We start from the raw sequence: 22490 nt of genomic DNA on the forward strand, positions 1-22490 counted from the left end.
TCTCTCTTGCCTTAAACCGTTTTTCCTCACGCAGTTGTAGAATTCCCTCACCTTCGATTTACACCAAGCACATTCTCAACCCACCTTTAAGACTAACCTAAAAAATCACCTCTTAAATTAAGCATTTCATTAGCCTAGATGCGTGGCTACTGTAACACACCCACAGTCACTCCTACCAACCATTGTGGCCAAGCACTGCCATCTACTGTACGTATTCCCTCACCTGCTAGCTCTGTTAGTTTCCCATCATACCACATAGATTGTAAAGTGTGGGAAGGGATTTCTTTTCCTATTGACTGATCTTATTTGTTGCACTTATTGTACTATAATTCCCTGTACTGGATTGTCTCTCTTTTATAACGCCAAGTACAGATATATGTATGCACTATATAAATATATACATACACACATACTGCACATCTTTTACTGTGTCTATTCCATTTATTAATTTTAAAGATCTGAAATAACAAGAAAAGGGCAGCACTTAGTCAAGCAAAGGAAAAGGTAGTTCTTCAAAATGTATTTGAGCATGTTGACAGCAGAAGGGTGGGTTCAGGTTCCGGGGTCAGCAGTACCTTAATCTCAAAAAGACAAGACAAGTAGAAGGATTAGTGTGACGGGAAGGGGTAACAAGTCAATCTAATAAAGTTTAAGCACTCCAGTTACACCTGAATCCATGGGGTCCCTAGTATCTACATAACCACCATAAGCCAGGAACCAGGGATAATACATGTGGAAAATAAAGTGACCCCTGCTTTTTTCTTTTTTCATGTTCCATTGGCCATATACCTGTGAGATTTCTTCTGTGTCAGTTTTAGGTTGGATATTTGGGTAGAAATACAATTATTTTGTTTGCAGGAGTTCGGGGGCCAAAGTTACCAGTAGTCCTTTAATTACACCCCGGTGAACAGGCATGATTTGCCGGTACTCGGGGTGAATTACACCCCCAGTGTCCCCCAGACTCCTGCTTTTCGAGCCCAAATATCCAAAATCAATTTCCCGTATGAATATAAGGTTTCTCAGTGTATGCTTTATTAACGTATAGGGTTTAATGTTTTATACCTTTGTTATAAGACTCTATACAGTCAGCCAGGGCATCAGCATAGACGCCAGCATGTCTGCATACAGTCCTTTAGTTCAAAGAGGAGAGAATGTACAGAGGTGAGAATAACGTTTGGTGAGCAGGGATAGCTGATTGTCCAGGTCCGGAGAGCAAAGGGCAACCTTGGGGGGACACCTTTTGCATCTGCCAGACCTGGTGGAGCCTCCCCAGAGGGTGGCATTGGGTTAGCTGGGGAAAGATGGCGAGCATATGTGCTTTCCCCATTGGCTAATCCATATTTCCTGCCCAACCAGCTTTTTGAACCGGCTTGGCATACCGCCTCCTCTGACGTCAGCCTAGATGAGTGTAAGGGTCCGGGAGTCACGCCGTCCTCGGCGTGCTCCCCACTCACCTGCAGCTCCGCCGGGTCCCCCCGCAGCACGCAGGCAGCCTCTCTCCAGAACGCCGATCGCAGCCCCACGTGGGCGCGCGCGCGCACGCCAATGCTCTTCTTCTAGTGTTGGGCCGGCGGGTATGCCCGGTCACGCGCTCGCAAGCGCAGCTACACGGAGGCGCGGCCACACGGAGGCGCACCAACCCCTTAAAGGCACAGCACCTCAAACTATTGCTGCAACCAAATGCAGCCTTACCACTGGGCTTTATTGCTCCTCCCCTGGGACTCATGCTGGACCTATCCCTGCCGAAGCCTGGCCCTTCCACACACCCCCACCTTGCTGCGCTGCCATTGGACCCTCTCTCCTATATATACCCTACAGTCTCACTGACTCGTTGGCTGAGCATAGAACCAGTTGTTCTCATCACTCTCTGCCTCCCTAGTCCTGTCTTGTCCTGTCTTGTTTTGCAGTCTTCCTCGTGTACCGAACCGGCTTCCCCTACGACTATCCGCACCTCTGGCATCCCGAACTTGGCGTACGGCAATACGACTCTCCGCACCTCTGGCACCCCGAACCCAGCATACGGTAAACGATTACGTCCCTCTCTCTAACCCCGGACTTGGCGAACAGCACCCTCTACCATCCGTACCTCTCCTGCCCCGACTCGGACTCCCGGACCACTCTACTCTCAAGACGTGCCCTCATGGCTGTGGGTGGCGTTATATCCTATCCAACCTCAGCACCGCGGTCCCGCCTCGTTTGTGGTGAGCTCGTCCTGACATTATGCTCAGCCCAACAAACATGGACCCCGCTGAGGTGGAGCGTACTTTAAATTCCCACACGAATCTCTTCACCAGGCTAGAGACTTATCTGGAACAAGCTGATAGGCGGATGGATATGTTTCAGCAGAGCCTTCATTCCCTTACCGTTCAAGTCCGAGCTTCCAGTCGGGAACCTTCACCCACAGCCGCCGCAACAGCCTTTCCAGCACCTCCGTTTGCTTTGGAACCCCGTATTCCTGCTCCCAAATGCTATGCTGGGGATCTCCAAGGATGTAGGGGTTTCCTTAATCAATGTTTCATCCAATTCCGACTCTCGCCCTCTCGTTTTGTCTCTTCCATTTCTAAGGTCGGCTATATCGTGGCTCTTCTCACCGATGAGGCGCTGGCCTGGGCTTCTCCCATCTGGGAACAACAAGGGCCCATCACACAGGACATCGACCTCTTCGCCCATGAGTTCCGAAGAGTCTTCGACACCCCTGCACGGCAATTAACGGCAGCTTCTTCTCTCCACCACATAACCCAGGCAGATCGTCCCGTTGCCCGGTACGCAGTGGAATTCCGCACCCTTTCTGCTGAGATGGGATGGAACAATGAAGCACTATCTTCGGCGTTTTGGCAAGGCCTGTCAGAATCCCTAAAAGATGAGCTCGCGGCGCGGGAACGTCCCATTGACCTAGAGGATTTGATCGGTCTGTGCGTTCGGGTGGATCAGCGTCTGCAGGAGCGGAAGACTGAACGTTCTCGTTACCGTCAACGGGTTTCAAGGCCTCTTGCTCCATCGTTCGTGCCTCCAACACCTCCATCTTGGGACGTTCCGGAACCAATGCAGTTGGGAGGTAATAAGCTGTCTTCTGCCGAGAAGCCACGCCAGCGCAATGCCGGTCTCTGCATGTACTGTGGCAATTCCGGTCACTTAGTACTCCAGTGTCCCCACAAGCCGGGAAACGCCAACTCCCAATGAGAGCCCGGAGAGTCTCGTTGGGAATACTGTCTCTCTCTCCCATCATCAAAGACCTCCTTCCCACCAGGATACTGTTGCCAGTAACACTGTCTGGAGAGGGGTTTCATACTCAAGCACGGGCGTTCATAGACTCCGGTTCCGCAGGCAATTTCATCGATCAAGCCTTTGCTAGACGGAACAATATTCAACTTATCAGTAAGAGGACGCCGGTGGGTCTGGAGGCCATTGACGGTCGACCCCTACAGCCAGCATTCATCACGCTACAGACGGTGCCTCTTCTACTGCAGTTCGTCGACGTTCATATGGAGATCATTACCCTCGATGTTATCCACACTCCTTCCGCTGAGTTGATTTTTTGTCTTCCTTTGCTCCAAATCCATAATCCTCGCATCGACTGGACAGATCGAGAACCCATCCAGTGGGGTGCTCCATGTGCCAAGTCCTGTACTAGGATATTCCAGAAGGTTGGTGGGTTGTGTACCCTGCCAGAGAAGGTTGACTCCTTGCCTTCTGTGTATTTGGAATTCCGCGATGTGTTCGACAAAGCACGATCCGAGGTTCTACCTCCGCACCGATCTTTTGACTGCCCGATTGACCTGCTGCCCGGGGCAGCTCTTCCCAGGGGACGATCCTACCCACTCTCTCTCCCAGAGACTAAAGCCATGAACACTTACATTGCAGAGAATTTAGAGAGGGGTTTCATCCGAAAATCTTCCTCCCCAGTCAGAGCAGGCTTCTTTTTCGTAAAAAAGGACGGTTCTCTTCGTCCATGCATCGATTAACGGGGTTTGAATAACATCACGCGCAAGAACCGCTACCCGCTGCCCTTGATATCGGAACTCTTCGACCACCTTCAGGGAGCTACTATTTTTTTTAAGCTGGATCTAAGAGGCGCCTACAATCTAGTAAGGATACGTGAGGGGGACGAGTGGAAGACTGCTTTTAACACCCATGACGGCCATTATGAATACCTGGTCATGCCGTTTGGTCTGTGCAACGCACCAGCAGTCTTTCAGGATTTTGTCAATGAGATTTTCCGGGACATTCTTAACAAATTCCTTATCGTCTACTTAGACGACATCCTAATCTTTTCTAAATCCACCCAAGAACACATCAAACACGTTCAACAGGTGCTGTTACGCCTCCGGGAGAACCATCTCTTTGCGAAATTGGAGAAATGCCAGTTCCATCTGACGTCCTTGGCATTTCTGGGATACATTATCTCTGACTCCGGCTTCAATATGGATCCAGAGAAACTTAAGGCCATTTTGGACTAGCCCCGTCCGACCACCCTCAAAGCCGTGCAACGCTTTCTAGGTTTTGCGAACTATTATCGGTACTTCATTCGCAATTTTTCTTCTACGGTATCTCCCATCACTGCTCTAACCAAGAAAGGTGCAGATCCCTCATCATGGTCCGAAACCGCCATACGGGCATTTAATCTTCTAAAAAAGGCTTTTGTGTCTGCCCCTATCCTCACCCACCCAGACCCTAAACTTCCATTCACTCTGGAAATGGATGCCTCTGACATCGGGGCTGGTGCTGTCCTGTCCCAAAGGACTTCGCCCTTAGCCAGGTTACACCCATGTGCCTTCTTTTCGAAGAGATTTTCTTCCGCAGAACGGAATTACGATGTCGGTAACCGGGAGCTCTTGGCAATCAAGTTGGCATTAGAAGAATGGAGACACCTCTTAGAAGGCACGGAGACACCCATAACCATACTCACAGACCATAAGAACCTCCTCTACTTAGAAGGGGCACGTCGTTTGAGTGCTCGACAAGCCCTCTGGGCACTATTCTTTTCGCGGTTCAATTACCTAATCTCCTTCATTCCTGGCTCCAAAAACTTGAAGGCGGATGCCCTGTCTCGACAGTTCCTTGCAGAGGATAGGTCTGAAGAGCAGCTAGAGACTATAATTCCCTCTAAATTTATTGTGTCCGCCAACTCCTTTGATATCATGGACAAGATTCGATCCGAGCAATCTCGGGCTCCAATTGGGTTCAAGGCTCCAGAGGGAAGACTCTACACGGCACCCCAACATCGCAAGAGAGTCCTCGAGTGGTGCCATTCCTCTAAATCAGCAGGACATCCAGGGATACGGAAAACCAATGACCTTGTTCAGCATACCTTCTGGTGGCCAGAGAGGGCTAAGGATGTGGAGGAGTTTGTAAAGGCATGTGGCACATGCGCTCGCAACAAAGTACCCCGGGTCAGACCAGCAGGTCTTCTCCTTCCTTTACCCATTCCAGACCGGCCTTGGAACCATATTTCTATGGATTTCATCGTAGAGTTTCCAACCTCCAAAGTGATGAATACTATTCTTGTGGGTATTGATCGGTTTTCCAAACAAACGCACCTTGTTCCCTTGAGGGGTCTTCCGAATTCCTCCAGGCTTGCTGATGTTTTCGTCCAGGAGATCTTTCGTCTCCATGGAGTGCCCTCAACCATCGTTTCTGACCGAGGGTCTCAATTCGTGTCTAGATTTTGGCGAGCCTTTTCTCGAAAATTGGGCATTTCATTGCAATTCTCCTCTGAATACCACTCACAGACCAATGGGCAGACGGAGAGGGCCAACCAAAACCTGGAACAATACCTTCGATGTTTTATAACCGATACACAGGATGACTGGGTGGATCTGCTTCCTTGGGCCGAGTTTGCTCTCAACTCCCTTCGTAATGACTCCACTCAAGAATCTCCCTTCTTTATAAATTGTGGTTTTCATCCTTCTCGCTTACCCTTCTCCCCCCTATCCTCAGGAGTACCAGCGGTTGACAAACGTATCTCCCGGCTGAAAGACTTATGGAAGAGGATTCAGGAGAACTTAAAGGTGGCCACAGGGAGACAGAAACTCCAGGCAGACCGCCTTCAACGCCAGGTTCCGGAGTTTGCTCCAGGAGACAGGGTATGGCTTTCTTCCAGGAATATACGACTAAAGGTTCCTACTATGAAGCTGGCACCCAAGTTCCTCGGTCCCTTTCCCGTGGTCAGGAGGATTAATCCTGTGGCTTATCGTCTGCGTCTTCCACCCTCGATGAGGATTCCTTCGGTCTTTCATGTATCTTTGCTAAAACCAGCATTTCAGAGTCCTCGTTTTTCCAAGACCACTTCTATTCCACTCCCTTTGCTGATCCAAGGCCAACAAGAGTACGAGGTCCAGTTTATCCTGGATTCTAGGATCTCCAGAGGAGGAGTACAGTACCTGGTCCACTGGAGGGGGTTCGGACCTGAGGAACGCTCGTGGGTTCCCCACCGAGATCTCCACGCTCCTCGACTCGTCCAGGCTTTCCACCGTAGGAATCCCTCCAAGCCATATCATGGACGCCCGGAGGTCGCCCCTGAAGGGGGGGGTACTGTAAGGGTCCGGGAGTTACGCCGTCCTCGGCGTGCTCCCCACTCACCTGCAGCTCCGCCGGGTCCCCCCGCGGCACGCAGGCAGCCTCTCTCCAGAACGCCGATCGCAGCTCCACGTGGGCGCGTGCGCGCACGCCAATGCTCTTCTTCTAGTGTTGGGCCGGCGGGTGTGCCCGGTCACGCGCTCGCAAGCGCAGCTACACGGAGGCGCGGCCACACGGAGGCGCACCAACCCCTTAAAGGCACATCACCTCAAACTATTGCTGCAACCAAATGCAGCCTTACCACTGGGCTTTATTGCTCCTCCCCTGGGACTCATGCTGGACCTATCCCTGCCGTAGCCTGGCCCTTCCACACACCCCCACCTTGCTGCGCTGCCATTGGACCCTCTCTCCTATATATACCCTACAGTGTCACTGACTCGTTGGCTGAGCATAGAACCAGTTGTTCTCATCACTCTCTGCCTCCCTAGTCCTGTCTTGTCCTGTCTTGTTTTGCAGTCTTCCTCGTGTACCGAACCAACTTCCCCTACGACTCTCCGCACCTCTGGCACCCCGAACCCGGCAAACGGTAAACGATTACGTCCCTCTCTCTAACCCCGGACTTGGCGAACAGCACCCTCTACCATCCGTACCTCTCCTGCCCCGACTCGGACTCCCGGACCACTCTACTCTCATGATGTGCCCTCGTGGCTGTGGGTGGCGTTTTATCCTATCCCACCTCAGCACCGCGGTCCCGCCTCGTTTGTGGTGAGCTCGTCCTGACAACGAGTCCCTGTTTCTATTGGCTGGTGGGATAGTTTCCCACGCTCTGATTAGTTGCTCCTCCTAATTCCATGCTGAAGATAGTTCATCGAAAGGTATGTTAGGAGATGCCCCAGTCAGAGAACCGGGCCGTCCTATGACTTCAGTCGATGAAGCTAGGGCGGGCTTTTCAAAGTTGCTCTGTTCGAAATAGTAGAACAACTAGCTCTGTTTGGAAGCTAGAAATGCTGCCTCGCAAAAACTAAGTCCCATCTTTTGTGACCAAGTTCTACAAAGCGAACGAGTGGTCGCGGCCTAAATTTTGTGCCGAAATCAGTTCCAGGAATATCGGGACTAGGTTCCAGTCAGGAGTTTCTGTGGATTCTTGGTCCAGGACATGTCAGGGTAAGCCCTTCCGGGTCAGGGTAAGGCCTGACGGGTCAGGGTAAGCCCTTCAAAGCGGGCACCTTGCATCTAGGAAAGGACTAGATCTCAACCCCAAGACCCCAGCAAGTGCGTATATTTCTGTATTTTGTGTTTTGCTGTATTTCTAAGGTTTTATCCAAATAAACCCCATTTTATTTCACTGCCTTGTTTTGCCTCTTGAATGATCCCGTAAATAAAAATGTGTTAAAAGACCTGGTCTACCGTGACAGGCTTTTTTTCTTTTGGCAGTGGTGGGATCATAGGGTTTTGGACTATAACTTCCCTTGGGGAATTATAGGACAAAGTGAGCTTGTGGATTGCAAGCTCTCATAATAAGTGTCGGAAAAACACTTTATGCAAAATCAGGAATCACACTCTTTCCATGTAACTTAAGGTTAGTGCCACAAGGCGAAGATGGCTTCCCGATCAGGACGGTATCGGTCCCAGGCCTTCAGTCTACAAACGGAGGGCCGCAGCAAAGCTGAGCTGGAAGCAATACTGGAGGATCATGAAGATGCCTTTGACATTGCTAACCCGTCAGGAGCTGTTGCCGTTGTGGATTGCCAGGAAACAGAGCCCAGGGGACTGGTCCTGGTGGCTCGGGGGGTACCCATGGTCTCGGAGGCCACAGTTCGTTCTCCTGAGGACATTGCAGTTATGGTAGCACTCATGTGGCCAGTAGCTACCGTAGCAGAAAAAATACAACTGATGCAGTCCATTGAGCACCCCCCAGCATCTCCTATGAAATCGTCCATAAAGAAATACAAGTTGAGGGTTAAATCACAGAATAATAAGTGAGTTTATTGGTGTACAGGTACACACAGGGGACAGCTTATAAACAAAGCTCTCTGACAGGTATATGGCCTACAAGATATATTTATACCCTAATACTAAAGCTCACGCACCCTTTATGCGGTGGTTTGTACGTCATAACATACTGTATATGTATAAGATAAACAAAATGAATGAGAATATCAGTTTAATAACATAAATGTATAAGGAAAACAAAATGAATATGAGTAAGCTAAAATCATTATGCAAGCTCATAAACTTTCCCCCATATATGCAGCATCCAGGGTCTCCTGTGTTTATGCATTTCTTATGGGGGTACATTGACCGTGAAACTCAACTTCTGTCTCAGTTTCGTACCACTTCAAATGTGAAAAATTACTGTTATCTCTAATCCCAGCTACACAGCGGCCTATCTCTATCTCAAGGTTGTCTTTTAGCTGGCGATGGCTTAACATCAACAAATTTGCTGAGAGCGAAAACATTCTTTCAGACCCAAGCTATGCTTCCATTTCATGCTTCCAAGCAGACAAACACCAAAATGGCTAACACAGAAAAAGAACACATCAATATGGATGCCAGACAGAACCAAAATGGTTGCTTAGTGCTGTTTACTTGAGACCCCCCTATGTCACTCACTTTCTCAGTGACTTTCTCAGTTCCCTCCTTTTTATTCTTGAAACATTCCTTTTGAGAATCAGTGGTATGATGTTAGTCCAGAGACACATAGGGAGACATACATTGCATTTTGCGGTGCTCCATGATCTGATAGTGCTCGTTGGTATACACCAGAGGAAGAGGGTACTTGCCCTTTGCTTTCATAGTCTTGTATGGCACTGCGGCCAGAATTTCTTCCAGAGTTAGATCACTGCAATTGGCATCTTCTTTCTTCAGGGGACTGTTGGTAGCATCTGCAAAAAGCGGCATCAGATTGGAAGAGGGTTGCACATTTGTGGATCATACCTTTTGCAGCAAGTGACACACACATATATGACAACAAGTACCATTAACACACACAGCAAAGCATTCATCAGTTTTGCTCCCAGTGATCCAAGCTATCCGCCAAGTCCCAAAGGATCCCCTTCTGTGTCACTTCCCTTTCCAAGTATTTCTTGAATTTATTCTATTTCGTCGAGTTCATGCTGTACCTTGCCACTTTGATTTTGGATGAAAACACAACTTTGTTCTTTAATTAGGGCACTTACCCCTCCTTTTGAAGCTAAAACATAGTCTAAAGATTCTGTTTTGTTAGGGCCATAAGCCTAATCTGAACCTGTGCTTGGTTTAGTGATGCAATGGCTGTAGTTGTGTGATTAAGAACATCATCTAATACATCTGCTAGTATATTGAGCCTGTCATATAGTAACTCAACCCCTACATCTGGAAATAAACTAGTCCAAAACGGTTCTTTCCATGAACTACTTTTCAGCCCTGAAGTATTGGGTGTTTCTCTCTTGTTTCTGAGGTGGCCTGTAGGTAATTCTTTGGTGAGTGTAAAAGCAGGGACCACTTTTCCTAAGTAACAAGATCCTATCTGCGAAAAAATTGCATCTACTAACAAAGATGTATTTTTAGCTATATATCTTGTTGCTGCCTTTTGTATTGCTCTATATTGTGTCTGATTTAGGGTACTGTTATCTAGACATTTGTACCAATAGGAAACCAACCCTCCTCCTTGTTCTTTATTTACATGTATTCTTAGTCCTTATCAAGTGTCATAAGCAGGAGAGAGCACTTGACCTATGGGGACATTGCCAGTATTGCTGCTTATGTAACAACCTCCAAATGGGATTCTATTCATCAAGGGTACCCTGTTGTATTATCGGGAGAATTGTCCTTTCAACATGTCGGGCAATCGTGGTTTTTCATTAACTGCAGGTGTTAATTCTTCTTTGTTGCCAATCTAGGGTGACTCCTGTTATGAGGCACATACCCACATACCCAGCAAGATTTGTTATTACCAGATCTGTTGTATATTGTTCTGCATGTGTCCATAAAAGTGTTATCTCTTTCCCAAGGGGTTAAATGTAGGTCTCGCCTATCTTGGAGTGTAACAATGGACTTTGTGATGTTGGTGGGTGAGATGGTGTTACCTGGGACATGGTATAGGTATCTGCGATGTATAGAGACCACAGAAAGATGAGAATTAATGACAAGGCAGAGCATTGACACTACAATTTTGTCATCTCTCTGCGGGTTATACTTTCGCAGGCCCAATGGTGCACACATCCTAAACTCTAACTTAAACACACTCTGAGAAATAAGAAAAAATATTATTGAGTCCTGTAAGAAAGAAAAAAATATTGTTCGGATAAGACAGGGCCTTGCCGGAAGTTTATTCCCTCAGTGGTTAAACGGTCCGGGTTTATTTTACCCTTCAAAACATTAACTTGATGTGACTTTAGGCATCACGTTGATCCAGGAAGAGATCTCTGCCACTTTAAGTGGTGTATGGGTGCTGAGAAGTACTTGAAATGGGCCCTTCCATCTGGGATGAAGAGCCTTCTTGCATAGGAGATGCTTGACCATTACCCAATCGCCTTCCTGGAGATGATACTGCATTGTGTTCTCCTTGGTAAACTGCTTGTACCTGAGATTGGAGAAATTTAGCAGATTTCATTAATCTCACACAATACACACTGATTAAATCATCAGTGAGAGCATGGTCATGCATCATTAATGCTAATGTGCCTTGGTCTGAAAAAATATGCTGAGGTATTCCATATCTGGGAATGAACTCATGTAGTAGTTTTTTTAGCCACTGAGCGTGAGTCCGCATGCTGACAAGGGTATGCTTCAACCCATTCTGAGAACATGCAAACAAGAACCAAAACATATTGATAATGTAAACTGCGTGGCATCTAATGAAATCAATTTGTAAATTGCGAAATGGGCCCTGTGGACACATGATTTATTTTTTTCTGGACCAACAGAAACATGTTTTCCAATGTTATGCAATTGGCAGATGTGGCATGTAGAGCAAAACTCTTTTATCCTAGGGTCAATGTGTGGTGCAAACCAGTCATTTCTGATGGATAACAACATTCCATCTCCATTAATGTGTGACAATTCATGCGCCATACAAATTATATACGGCTCTAAAGAGGGAGGTAATACTGGTTTCCTGTCAGGGCCGTACAAAAATTCCCCTTTTTGTTGATAACCGTTGCTTGTCCAGTCCTGGACAACCTCTGTGTTTAACTGTTTATACAAGGAGGATAGATCTAGTGGTATGGTAATGGGTGTGTCTGGATCAGTGGGTGTAGTAAGAACATATGCCTGGACATACGGCTGTCTGGCTGCTTGCTTAGCAATAGCATCAGCAAAAGGATTGCCCTGTGATATCTCATCTTTCCTGTTTGTATGTGCTGCTATTTTAATAACTGCTAATGACTGTGGAAGTAACAATGCATCGAGCAGATTTCTTATATGTTCAGCGTTATGAATTGGTGAACCTGCTGCTGTGATAAATTCCCTTAGGAGTGTCCTGGATTGAGAGTAATGCACCAATGAACGGTTATATTTTCAGAGCCCTGTAATATAACTTCATATCTGGTAAGTCTGCTGTTTGTTAGTTGTGTGGATCTCCGTAAAAGTAATGTAGGTACGGCATGGGGTACATACACCTGTAGGGTATGACCCTGGACAATAGGTTGTGCAGTGTCTACAAGGACCGCAGCAGCGGCTATGGCACGAAGGCAAGGCGGGAATGCCTGTGCAACTGCGTCAAGCTTGGTGCTGTAATGGGCCACAGGACGCTGTCGGCTGCCATGAGTTTGGGTTAAAACTACTGAGGCATGTCCTTTGTTTTCGTGGCAGTACAGTGCAAATGATAATGCGTAATTAGGCAGACGCAGCGAAGGAGCTGACATTAAGCACTGTTTTAGAGCACAGAAAGCAAGTTCTGTTTCTTCAGTCCAAGGGACTGGTTCAGCAACCCCTTTAGGGACCCCCGGACCTAAAACCAACGCGGTTCACCTCCGGAGAACCCCTGCAGAGTCAATACACACATCAGTAAACAATAATTCATTACCATAACGGATAGCTGCTATGGTAATGAATCTGTAATGAAAATGTAATTTTTAATAATAGTGTACGGGAGCAGGGGGTCTCCTGAGCTGAACTGCATTGATTACAGGCCCCGGTATGGAGCATCGGGTGCCAGTGTCGTCGCCATTTTTATTGCGTCCACGTCACGCAACTTGTGACATGTAAACAATGGGATACGGCAACCGATGCCCCATACCTGGGCCTGTAACTCAGGAACCAGGGGGTCCCTGAGCCAGAAATCAATGTGGTTCAGCTCAGGAGACCCCCTGCTCCCGCACAATATTAATAAAAAGACATTAAAGCAGCTTCATTACCATAGCAGCTATCCGCTAAGACAATGAAGGGGTTAAGTCACAATAGCATGTTTATTGGGGACAATTGCCTCCTATAAACATTGCAATACACAACACACACACACACACACCCCATGTGCTCCCAACAACCCCTATAACCCCTAACATACAGTACATATATTTATTTTTTGGATGCACAGGAATGATACTATAGGCGGGTGGTGCCCGGGAGTCCCAATGCAATGCCCATTTCAAATACATTTATCACAATAAATACATCTGCACTCACCCTTGCCCGGCTGCCACGATGAAGGCCATCCTCATCACCGTCCATGTCCCCCTCCGGTGCTGCAAAACATACACAAGAATAAATAGAGCCAATCTAATGTCCCCTAACCCCTTAATTACCTTAGCAGTTAGTAACCACTATAGTAATTAAGGGATTAACCCACCCTCCCCCACCACTCACTCTGGAGGCCTAAACACACCCATTATCCACATGTGAGGCCTAGCCACCCTCACCCACTACCCACCTTGGAGGCTTACCCACCATCCCTTGGGGACAATACCCCATTCCCCCACCCCCAATACCCAAAAGAAAAACAATACACAGAACATCCCCACAATAAACATTACTATATTCAATAAACAATACATAACACACCCACCCCCGTGCACCCCATAAAAATATGATTTATTCTTTTACATACATGGTGAATACCCCAGACCTTCGGGATTCCCCGGTAGTCCTGACGGGTGTCCGCAGGCCCCACAGTGCACCAGTACCCAGGGTCTGGGGGTCTCCGGGTGGTTCCCGCCAGGGTCTGTGGGACTCCAGGTGGTCCCCGCGGGTCACCGTGGGCCCCAAATGGGGTCCACGGGTGGGCCCACGGGTGTCTGGGGGTCCCCAGGTCAGCCCCACAGGTGTCTGGGGGGCCTCGGGTGGTTCCCATGGGGGTCTGGGGCCCTTGGGTGGTCCCTGCGGGTCCGTGGGGCTCCCACAGCTGTGGGGCCCCCAGTTCTTCCCTGCAGGTGTTCCCCGTGTGTGGATCTGCAGGTTGTACCCGTGGGCATCCGTGGGTCCCCAGGTAGTCTCCAGAGGTCCCCGCAGACCTAAGGAACCAACCCTGTATGTAAAAAAATAAACATAAACAAAACAGTGTTCATGGCGCAAAGTGATTAAACAGTTAATATGTGCAAATGAACCCAGTGTTAGTTAGCACTGAAAAACACATAATACTGTAACTCCAAGTACAGGCAGTCCTCGGTTATCCGACACAATGTGTTACTCAAAATGGCGTCGGATAGCGAAGCGTTGTAAAGCGAATCACATTTTTCCATAGGAACACTGTTTAAATCATACGTTCCATTCCTGAAGGCATTTTTATTTTTTATTATAGCTCTCATTTTTATTTGGTATTACAGTGCATACATAATATCACCACCAATTAGCATACGTAACAGAATACACCATTTTGTCATCCAAACAGTGACACTTAGACAAGACATTAGACAGACTTAATGAACCACGGGTAAACCACACCACTAAGACAGACAGGACGGACAAAACTGGGGTGAGACACAGTAGGGTGTTGGGATCGGACCGGGGTAGGGGGGGGGACACCTGGAACTGCTACATCCGATCGGAGAAACTGCATTTTGATCTGTGGATTCGCTAGGATTGTTGTGGATGCTTATATTGCTCTACATTCTCCGTCTCTATGTCAACGTCAAGTCGGGTCTGCTCTGTCCAAGGAGAATGCATTTATAGGTATTAGTGCAAAATTGTGGCGGTGTCCACCCCCGGGATGTCTGTTTGGGCCAGCCATGGGGCCCATACTGAAGGCATTTTTAATGCTAAAAAACACAAAATATTTTACTCGAGCAATAAGATTATGCTGCACACACATACATTATGATGTAAAGATTCTATTTATTGAATCCAAAACTGTATAATAAAACTGTTAGACATGTTTAAAGGCATAAATTAACCAATATACAAATAAATGCTTAAGGATTACCAAATAGACAAATAAAAACAGCACATCTCAATATCAAATCACATATCATCTCAAATAAAAAACAGCACATTGCATCTCAAATTAAAATCAGCACATACTGTAGCAAAAGAAAATAAATCTCATCTCCCAACAAAAAACAGCACCTAGCCAAATAAATAAACACCAAAATGCCAATCAAACAATTGAATTGTACACTGTGTAAATGATGCAATTAATCTGTGCATCATGTCACACCATCAATCAATTAATCCAAATCAATTACACAATTCACTATTCAATTCCTAAAAACAAAACATTGCGAAAAAATTTCAAGTTCAAAGTAACCAAGATCAGCCAAAATCTAATTACCAAAAAAAATCCACTATTAAAAACCAATCCCCCCCTGAAAATGTCATTAAAATTAAAACAGAGGTTCATTACCTTAGTGGTTAACCACCAGATCCCGGTTTGTTGGTAGCGTCATTTTACATCATGTTACCATAGCAATGGGTCATGTGGTGCGACGTCATTTGAAACTGCGTTGACATGGGAATGTGTCCTGAAGCCGCAGAATCTCGGTAAGTAGAGGTTGCAGAGGCCCCGTGCGGTCCCCCGGCACTTAATTTAAATGCCTTGGGGAAGAGCTCAGGACCTCTGCAACCACCCGCGCCCCCCAGATTGCACACCCCTGCGCTAAGGTTAGGGGTTACTGGCCAGTAGCTGCTGTTTTTATATAAATGTTGGTGCACTGAAGACATGGATGGCCTTCATCTTGGCAGGGGTAAGTATAACTTTTATTTACTATAGGGTTGCTGGCTTTTGATTGATTTTGAATGGGCAAAAGCTCTATTTGCCAGATGTGGCTAAGATGGCTTTTGTCCATTCTTGTGTGTGTATGGTGCCAATTGGTTGTTTATGTTGATATCTGGGCCCCCTTTGAGAGCATAGAAAACCACAGTGACAATTAATGGATTAAATGGCAAGTTTTTAAAAATAATAGTATTGTAATTTGTATTGAATTTTATTGTACTGTATATTTGAATGGGCAAAAGTGCTATTAGCCATATTTGGCAAATACAGCTATTGCCCATTCCTGGGTGGGGTGTTGGTGATAGAGGGGGTTGTTGCTCTGGGGTGGGTGTTTTGTCCTCCGGGTAGGTAGTGGAAAGGGTTAACCCCTTCATTATTAGCGTTAGTAACTGTTAAGGTAATGAAGGGGATAGCCCCTCCATCAACCCTTCTGGGAGGCCTAAACACCCACCCTGGGGCAACTACAACCTTCACCCACCCACTCTGCCACCAACAAACCGGGTACTGCTATTTAATCCATTCATTACCTTAGTGGTTTGTAGGTAATGACGCTCGGCTGTAATGTAATTTTTATTACATAGAATTGAAGCAGGGGTTCTCCGGAGGTGATATTAATGCGGGTCAGCTACATAGACCCCCGGCTTCAATCATATGTTGTAAAAATAAATTCTACTCTGTCTGATGCAAGTCTCTAATCCGATCTCGCCTTTAGGTTATGAGAAAAAAAAGTGAGTATTTATCCCGCAATTTGCATCCTAGATCTACCTGAATAGCAGTTCAAGGCAAAAAATGTGAGTTTCTGCATTTTTTACCTACCACACGGCATGTCAGATCAAGAGTGATAACGTGTTTAAAAAGCTGTTTACATGCAATTTTGACATGTTATCACAGCTTTCTGATTAGCTACAAATGCAAAATCGCTTGTAAAATGCACTTTACAAGCATTACAGTAAGTCACTTAGTGAAGCTACATGAATAGGCACTTATGTATGTTTTGTATTTTTTTACTGGAAGAACTCCATCTCAAATGTATTCTTGTAGAAATGTCAATTATTTACTCAAATCTTCCTTCTAAAATTAAGTCTTTTGTGCTCATATTATACTGTTTTTAATAAATAATTTTGAATTAAACCATATTATTATCTCTTTAGTATTTCCCAAATGTTCGCTCGCTTAAGATGTGTTATTATTTCTACATTTTTAGTTATTAGCATGTCTAATATTGTCCCCTTTCTAGTTGGTTCCTCAATTATTTGGGACATGTAATTGTCATTTAGCACACCCAACAAAACTATTTTCTTTAGATTTACAGCTATACAACAGTCAGTGTCTGAATAATAAATATCAAACATAACTAAAACATGGCTCAGTCTTGCTGTTTTTACCAGTTGTTTGACTACTTCAATCTTGCATATATTTGTCAGTTTATAGCAGATCCCTATCAACATGTTTTAGTACTTTTACCTTCACAGAAAATTTAAATCCACAATGTTTCTACATCTTCACCAATCCTTTAAAAAAGTACTCACTTTGAATAGGTTTTACATCTGTTTTTGACGTATAAACATACTCCACCACCTTTTCCATTTGCTTGATCCAATCAAGATAGGGAATAGCTATTATTTTAGATGTTATACTCTGTAACCTGTATTTAATATGTGTGCTTCCCTACTTACAGATCTGTGATCCATGACCCACACAGTAGCTATTTCCCAGATCCTATCTAGTCTAGCACAGTACAGTACTTCTTTCTTGTCCTCATATTCCCCCCTTCCTACCTATTTCTACTGTAACTGTAATAAATATTGCAAGAAAGAACTCAACTTTAATTATGTTCTTGGTCTGAGAAAGCCATGTATATTACCCTCTAGTGATGAATCAGAGGGAGAATCTGACACATCCATGATTCTAGTTGGATGTTAGTAATTTATCTCAGTTGGCTTTATAACTTTAATGTATTTTTAGGCATTTTTGCTGCTAATGGGAAATTTATCACAGGGCACTTCAATAAAAAGAAATAAAAACTGTATACAATACAATATATAGCTCTATATTAAGCATGCATAAACCACTAAGAGACTGTATATTATCCCAAACTAATTATATTATCACAAAGTCTAAAAAAAAATCATGAAACTATCTGATGTAGAATAGATTTCAAAGATACAAATGCAATCTATCTTGTCAATCTGACATATTACATTGTTTATGCAACTAAATAGTTCCTAACAGCAAAGGCATTTTTATGAACAAGTACAGTCACACATTCACTGAAGATTTCTATACTTCTAGAACCAAATACTACTACCAAGGACTACTACATTTATTTGATTTTAAATAATCCCCCCAGAAACTTATGCATTTAATTCATACAATATTATCTTTCTCTGTGATTGTCCTACTTTTAAAAAATAATAATAATGTATTTTCCTGTACGAAATCATGATTTTCTTCCATTTATAGATTCTGAGGTAACTATGGTAATCTTTAGCTTGCACAGGGCACATCCATTTTAACTTCCCAGGTGCTTTTCTCCTGAACACAGTACCAGATTTTAAAAATAAAACCAACATCGGGAAAGGCAAAATTATATGTTAAATTAAGTCAAATAAAGTGCAAAACAATTTGCAATCAGTGTAGACTGCTGCTTTAAAATATCAAATTTTCAGAAAGTCAAAGTTTATAATCTGGTAATTAGTCACTTGAATTTAAGTACCTAAAGTAATTCTGAAAATGTTTAAATTCCATCTTGCTCTCAAGCTAATTGTAATCTGAAATCAGTGTTACTTTCTTAAATGCAGCACTTGCAGATGAGAGAATGCAAAAAAATATATATTAATATTTTCCCTTATTTTGAACTAGGGATTGTCTGACTACACAAAGTGGCTAACACACTATTCTGCAATAAAAAATGAACCTAAAGTGAAAGCAATCACTTGTCGAGCATATGCAAGGTAAGTTATAGATATAAATGCTGTTTTAAAGATGCTTTAAAAAATCTTATAGAGGTTCCACCAGTGTGTGACCAAAAATCGATTTACTAATAATACTACAGTATAAGAATACTAATGCACACATGCCTCTACCAAAACATTAATTGTTGTAATTTACTTGCATAACAGTTCATCATGCTCAAATGTTTGTTAATATTTACAGGTCATACAGTACATTATGTTGACTGTTCAAGTTAAGTATTACAGACTTAATTATTAAAAGCACAAACATAATAATTTAATTTGAGACAATTGTACTGACTCCTTCTACTACTACATAGCAATGTGATCCATTTCTTAAGGACTGCAAAAAGAAAAGATCTTACGCCTTTCTCTCATAAGACCACTTTATATTCTTTAGCCCTTGTCACGATTAGGGTTGGTCGGACAGTAGATAGAACACAGGTGTTTAATAAACTGAAGTTTATTTAGCTGAAGTTAACAGCAAAACACACAGTACAACGGGTACAAAAACTATTATCCACAACAGGGATACAGGCAAAACTCTTAAGTGGAAGGCGCTGCCAAAGCAAGCCTGCCCTCAATGTCCTCTGGATTCCGTATAGGAGAAGTAAAACACAAAGTTGACGTTGGTCTCGAACATTGAGACATGTGTTTGTACATGGCACTTACTACTGTATATGTGTGACAAAACCTGGCTGCAGCTTTGCTTATATGATATATTCTGCCATTTAAGACAGTACAGATAAGAAGGCAACTCTATCTGATATCTATCAGTATATCGCTAGGATTGTACAAAGAACACCTGAAAAGGCCTGAAGAATTATTTTCGAGACAACATACTGTAAGCATTAATGATTGCATTATTACAGTATTGTGCCCCGGCAAGAGGGGCGGGTACTCTTTACTACACATGTAATGCATGGGTATGTTCGATTATGGCAACTTTAGCAGGAAAAAGAGATTGAATAGACTTTTATGAACCGATCACTCAGAACTGCTCCCACCCGAGTACCTTCCCCAATACCTTTAACAGTACGGACAAATCAACTCCAAAAAACAAGATGAACCTACATACCAACTACATGATTGAGTCTAACAACTGCGAACAGCACACCTATTTTAACATCAAATCACACAACTTCTGCAACAGGTTGCTGCCACACAATTTTCAGCCTCTGCCCTCTGCCCACTCTCAGCAGTAAAAGTGTATTAATGAATGCAATGTATGGGTAACGTTTACCAAGCATAATACATACAGTGTGATCTGTGTAGCGCTATTTGATATATAATCGTGTATACATTAAACTCTCTACCGAAAAATGCAAGTGAATAAAAATAACATGGGCAGCCACCTAAAAAAACACTAACTACCCAAAGCAAGTTATAAACCATAAAAAAAACAGAAAAATAGGGGCGCCCTAACCTCTATAATTAGTGATAAAATTATAAATCACCATAAAAATCACAATAATCATTGTTGTCATTCATGATTAGTGTGATTTTTATGGTGATTTATAATTTTATCACTAATTATAGAGGTTAGGGCGCCCCTATTTTTCTGTTTTTTTATAATACATACAGTGCTTCTATGCAAGGATAAACACATACATTAAAAAACATAAAATATTAGAAAAAGATGAATACATATCAAACACATAAATGTAAAAATAATGCATAAATAAAATTAGGATAATATTAATTAGCAATAAGGCTGATGCACGGGAACCTACAGTAGGAGAGATGGCCAACTGGATGTGTTGATTATAAGTCCGGCAAATAATCACAGTTTGCTCGAGTCAACTCTCTCCTGAAATCAATGAGGTGTGTGAAACTGCAACTGCTGGTCCGTAACCTCAACGCATTTTGCACTTCCGTCACGAAGCATGGAAGTGTGAAACGCATTGAAGTCATGTGAAGTTACTCACCAGCAGCTGCAGTTTCAGAAGCCAGGTTGATTTTAGGACAGAGTTGACACCAGCAGACGGTGATTGTTTAGGAGCTTTTGGAGTGCTTCAGTTAACAGCAGCAAAGGGAACAGAGGTGTGAATTTCATTTCACTAGCAGGAAAGCACGAGTGCGGTCTCTCCAATTTTTTTCTGCAACCATAAAAGCAGGTCCATTGAAATCGGATAAGTGAATAAAATATTTTATTGTCTTCTGAAACCTGTAACTTTGAATGATGTTCTGGCAGGCCCATACCTTGTTCCATTTAGTTTGTAGTTTGTGTGATAATCTCTTATTTAAAATGTTATTTGTCTTAATTCTACTAATATATTTGTTTTTTATTATCAGAATTGGAATAATTGGTAACCCATCTGACGGCTACTGTGGAAAAACAATTTCTATGACAATTGCTAACTTTTGGGCTGATGTCACAATAGCAGAGAGCAAAAACTTGGTAATTAACATATTATTTATATTATACCATACTGTATGTGCTATGTGTTCTCACAATCTCAATTTGAATCTATACCTTTCCTCTGTGCTTAATCTGGTATTAAAAGAGATAAAACTATCTTCACAGGAAATTATAATGGATTTGTTGTTCAGTGATGTAACTCCTATCTCACTCTCAGACAGTAAAAGACACATCTCATAAAGTTAATTATCTAACAAGCAGCTGATGAGGGAAAAAATATGTAAATCTACTTCTTTATCAAAGTAAGATGAATTGTTCGCCCTTATAAACCCTTAAAAGCAAATTATGATTTCCCAGGGACATTTGGAATTAGATGTTTACAGCACATTGTTTTTGTCCTGAAGAGGCCATCCTAGTAGTGCTGTCCTAATTTTAAAATAGCTTTCAGCCTTGTTCAAAGCTTAGGGCTTAACTGAATCCTACCTCAAAGTGTGATGAGGTGCTTTTGATACCACCATCGAATTCTAATCAGTGCTAATGGCTCTTTTTCCTGACATATGCTTTCCTTTTACTTTTGTGATGTGTACCCTATTGATCTTAGCATATTAGAAATGCTATTGTTAAAATGCTCTACTTCAATATTGTTTACATTTTGTTGTATACACAGTGTAAAGAAATGCCTAAAGCCACTTGTGTATAATACATTGTTTACATTTTGATGTATAACCAGTTCAAAGAAGTAATACGTGTATCTTAAAGCCATTAATGTATTTTACATTGTATTTGCTCATATATTTTATGGAAGCCAACAGTTTTTGAGACCTTTACGTTACTGCGGGCATTTCCGTTTACTGCGCTGATCATTTAATTCACAAATTAAATTAAATGGTTTTTTTTGTCTGTTTGGGAATACTTTAAATAAACACATAGGGGCCTGTGTAATAAACATCGCAAACTACTTTTTTTGGTGCAAAATTGGAGCCAAGAAACATCATTTTAAATTGCTCTTGTTTGCACTTATGTTCTAACCTGAAATGTCTAAATATGCGACATGGGAATAAAAAAAAGTTTTTCAGTTTTTTGATGTGCACAGAAATGGACTGCACTAGACATACAAATGTTAAGGGTATGTACTACAAAATGTTTCTGTTCGCCAAAAAAAAAAGTGGAAAGTGCGCAGAATTAAGCTGCTTTCTCTCCTCCCTTCATTTTTTTTACATGTATATGAAACAAAAGGTCTCCGGAGCTGAATTCTTAATCTTCTATTTATTCTTTTATACGTTTATAACAATATTTTACCAGGAAAAATACATTGAATTTCCTCTCATTTTCAAGTATGTCCTGGGTACAAAGTAATAAGTTGACAATATTATAAATTAGTTACATGCCTGTTTGATGTAGGGAACAGCCAAAGTCTTAAAATACTTAGAAAGGAGATGGTTTTGAGACACTCCGGTAAATGGTTACAGAAGTGGGGTGTTCGGTAAGAGAAAGAAAGAATAGTGACCAGATTCTTTTATTGAACCTTGGA

The 22490-nt window shown here is 43.4% G+C and overlaps 1 protein-coding gene across 4 annotated transcripts in view; it reads left to right on the plus strand.

The window, feature by feature from the left end:
* LOC142497036 (uncharacterized) overlaps positions 1 to 22490 on the plus strand; it is a 193046-nt gene that overhangs the window by 61529 nt on the left and 109027 nt on the right. For all 4 annotated transcript variants that reach the window (XR_012802160.1, XR_012802161.1, XM_075604276.1 and 1 more), the window contains exons 9-10: positions 18506 to 18597; positions 20893 to 20998. Coding sequence is in view for 2 of the 4 variants with exons in the window: in XM_075604276.1 (XP_075460391.1) it covers positions 18506 to 18597; positions 20893 to 20998 (198 nt within the window). In the remaining 2 variants the exon portion in view is untranslated. The remainder of the gene's footprint in view (positions 1 to 18505; positions 18598 to 20892; positions 20999 to 22490) is intronic.

This window comes from Ascaphus truei, chromosome 6 (genome assembly GCF_040206685.1).
Source record: "Ascaphus truei isolate aAscTru1 chromosome 6, aAscTru1.hap1, whole genome shotgun sequence".
Classification (NCBI taxonomy): Eukaryota; Metazoa; Chordata; class Amphibia; order Anura; family Ascaphidae; genus Ascaphus; species Ascaphus truei.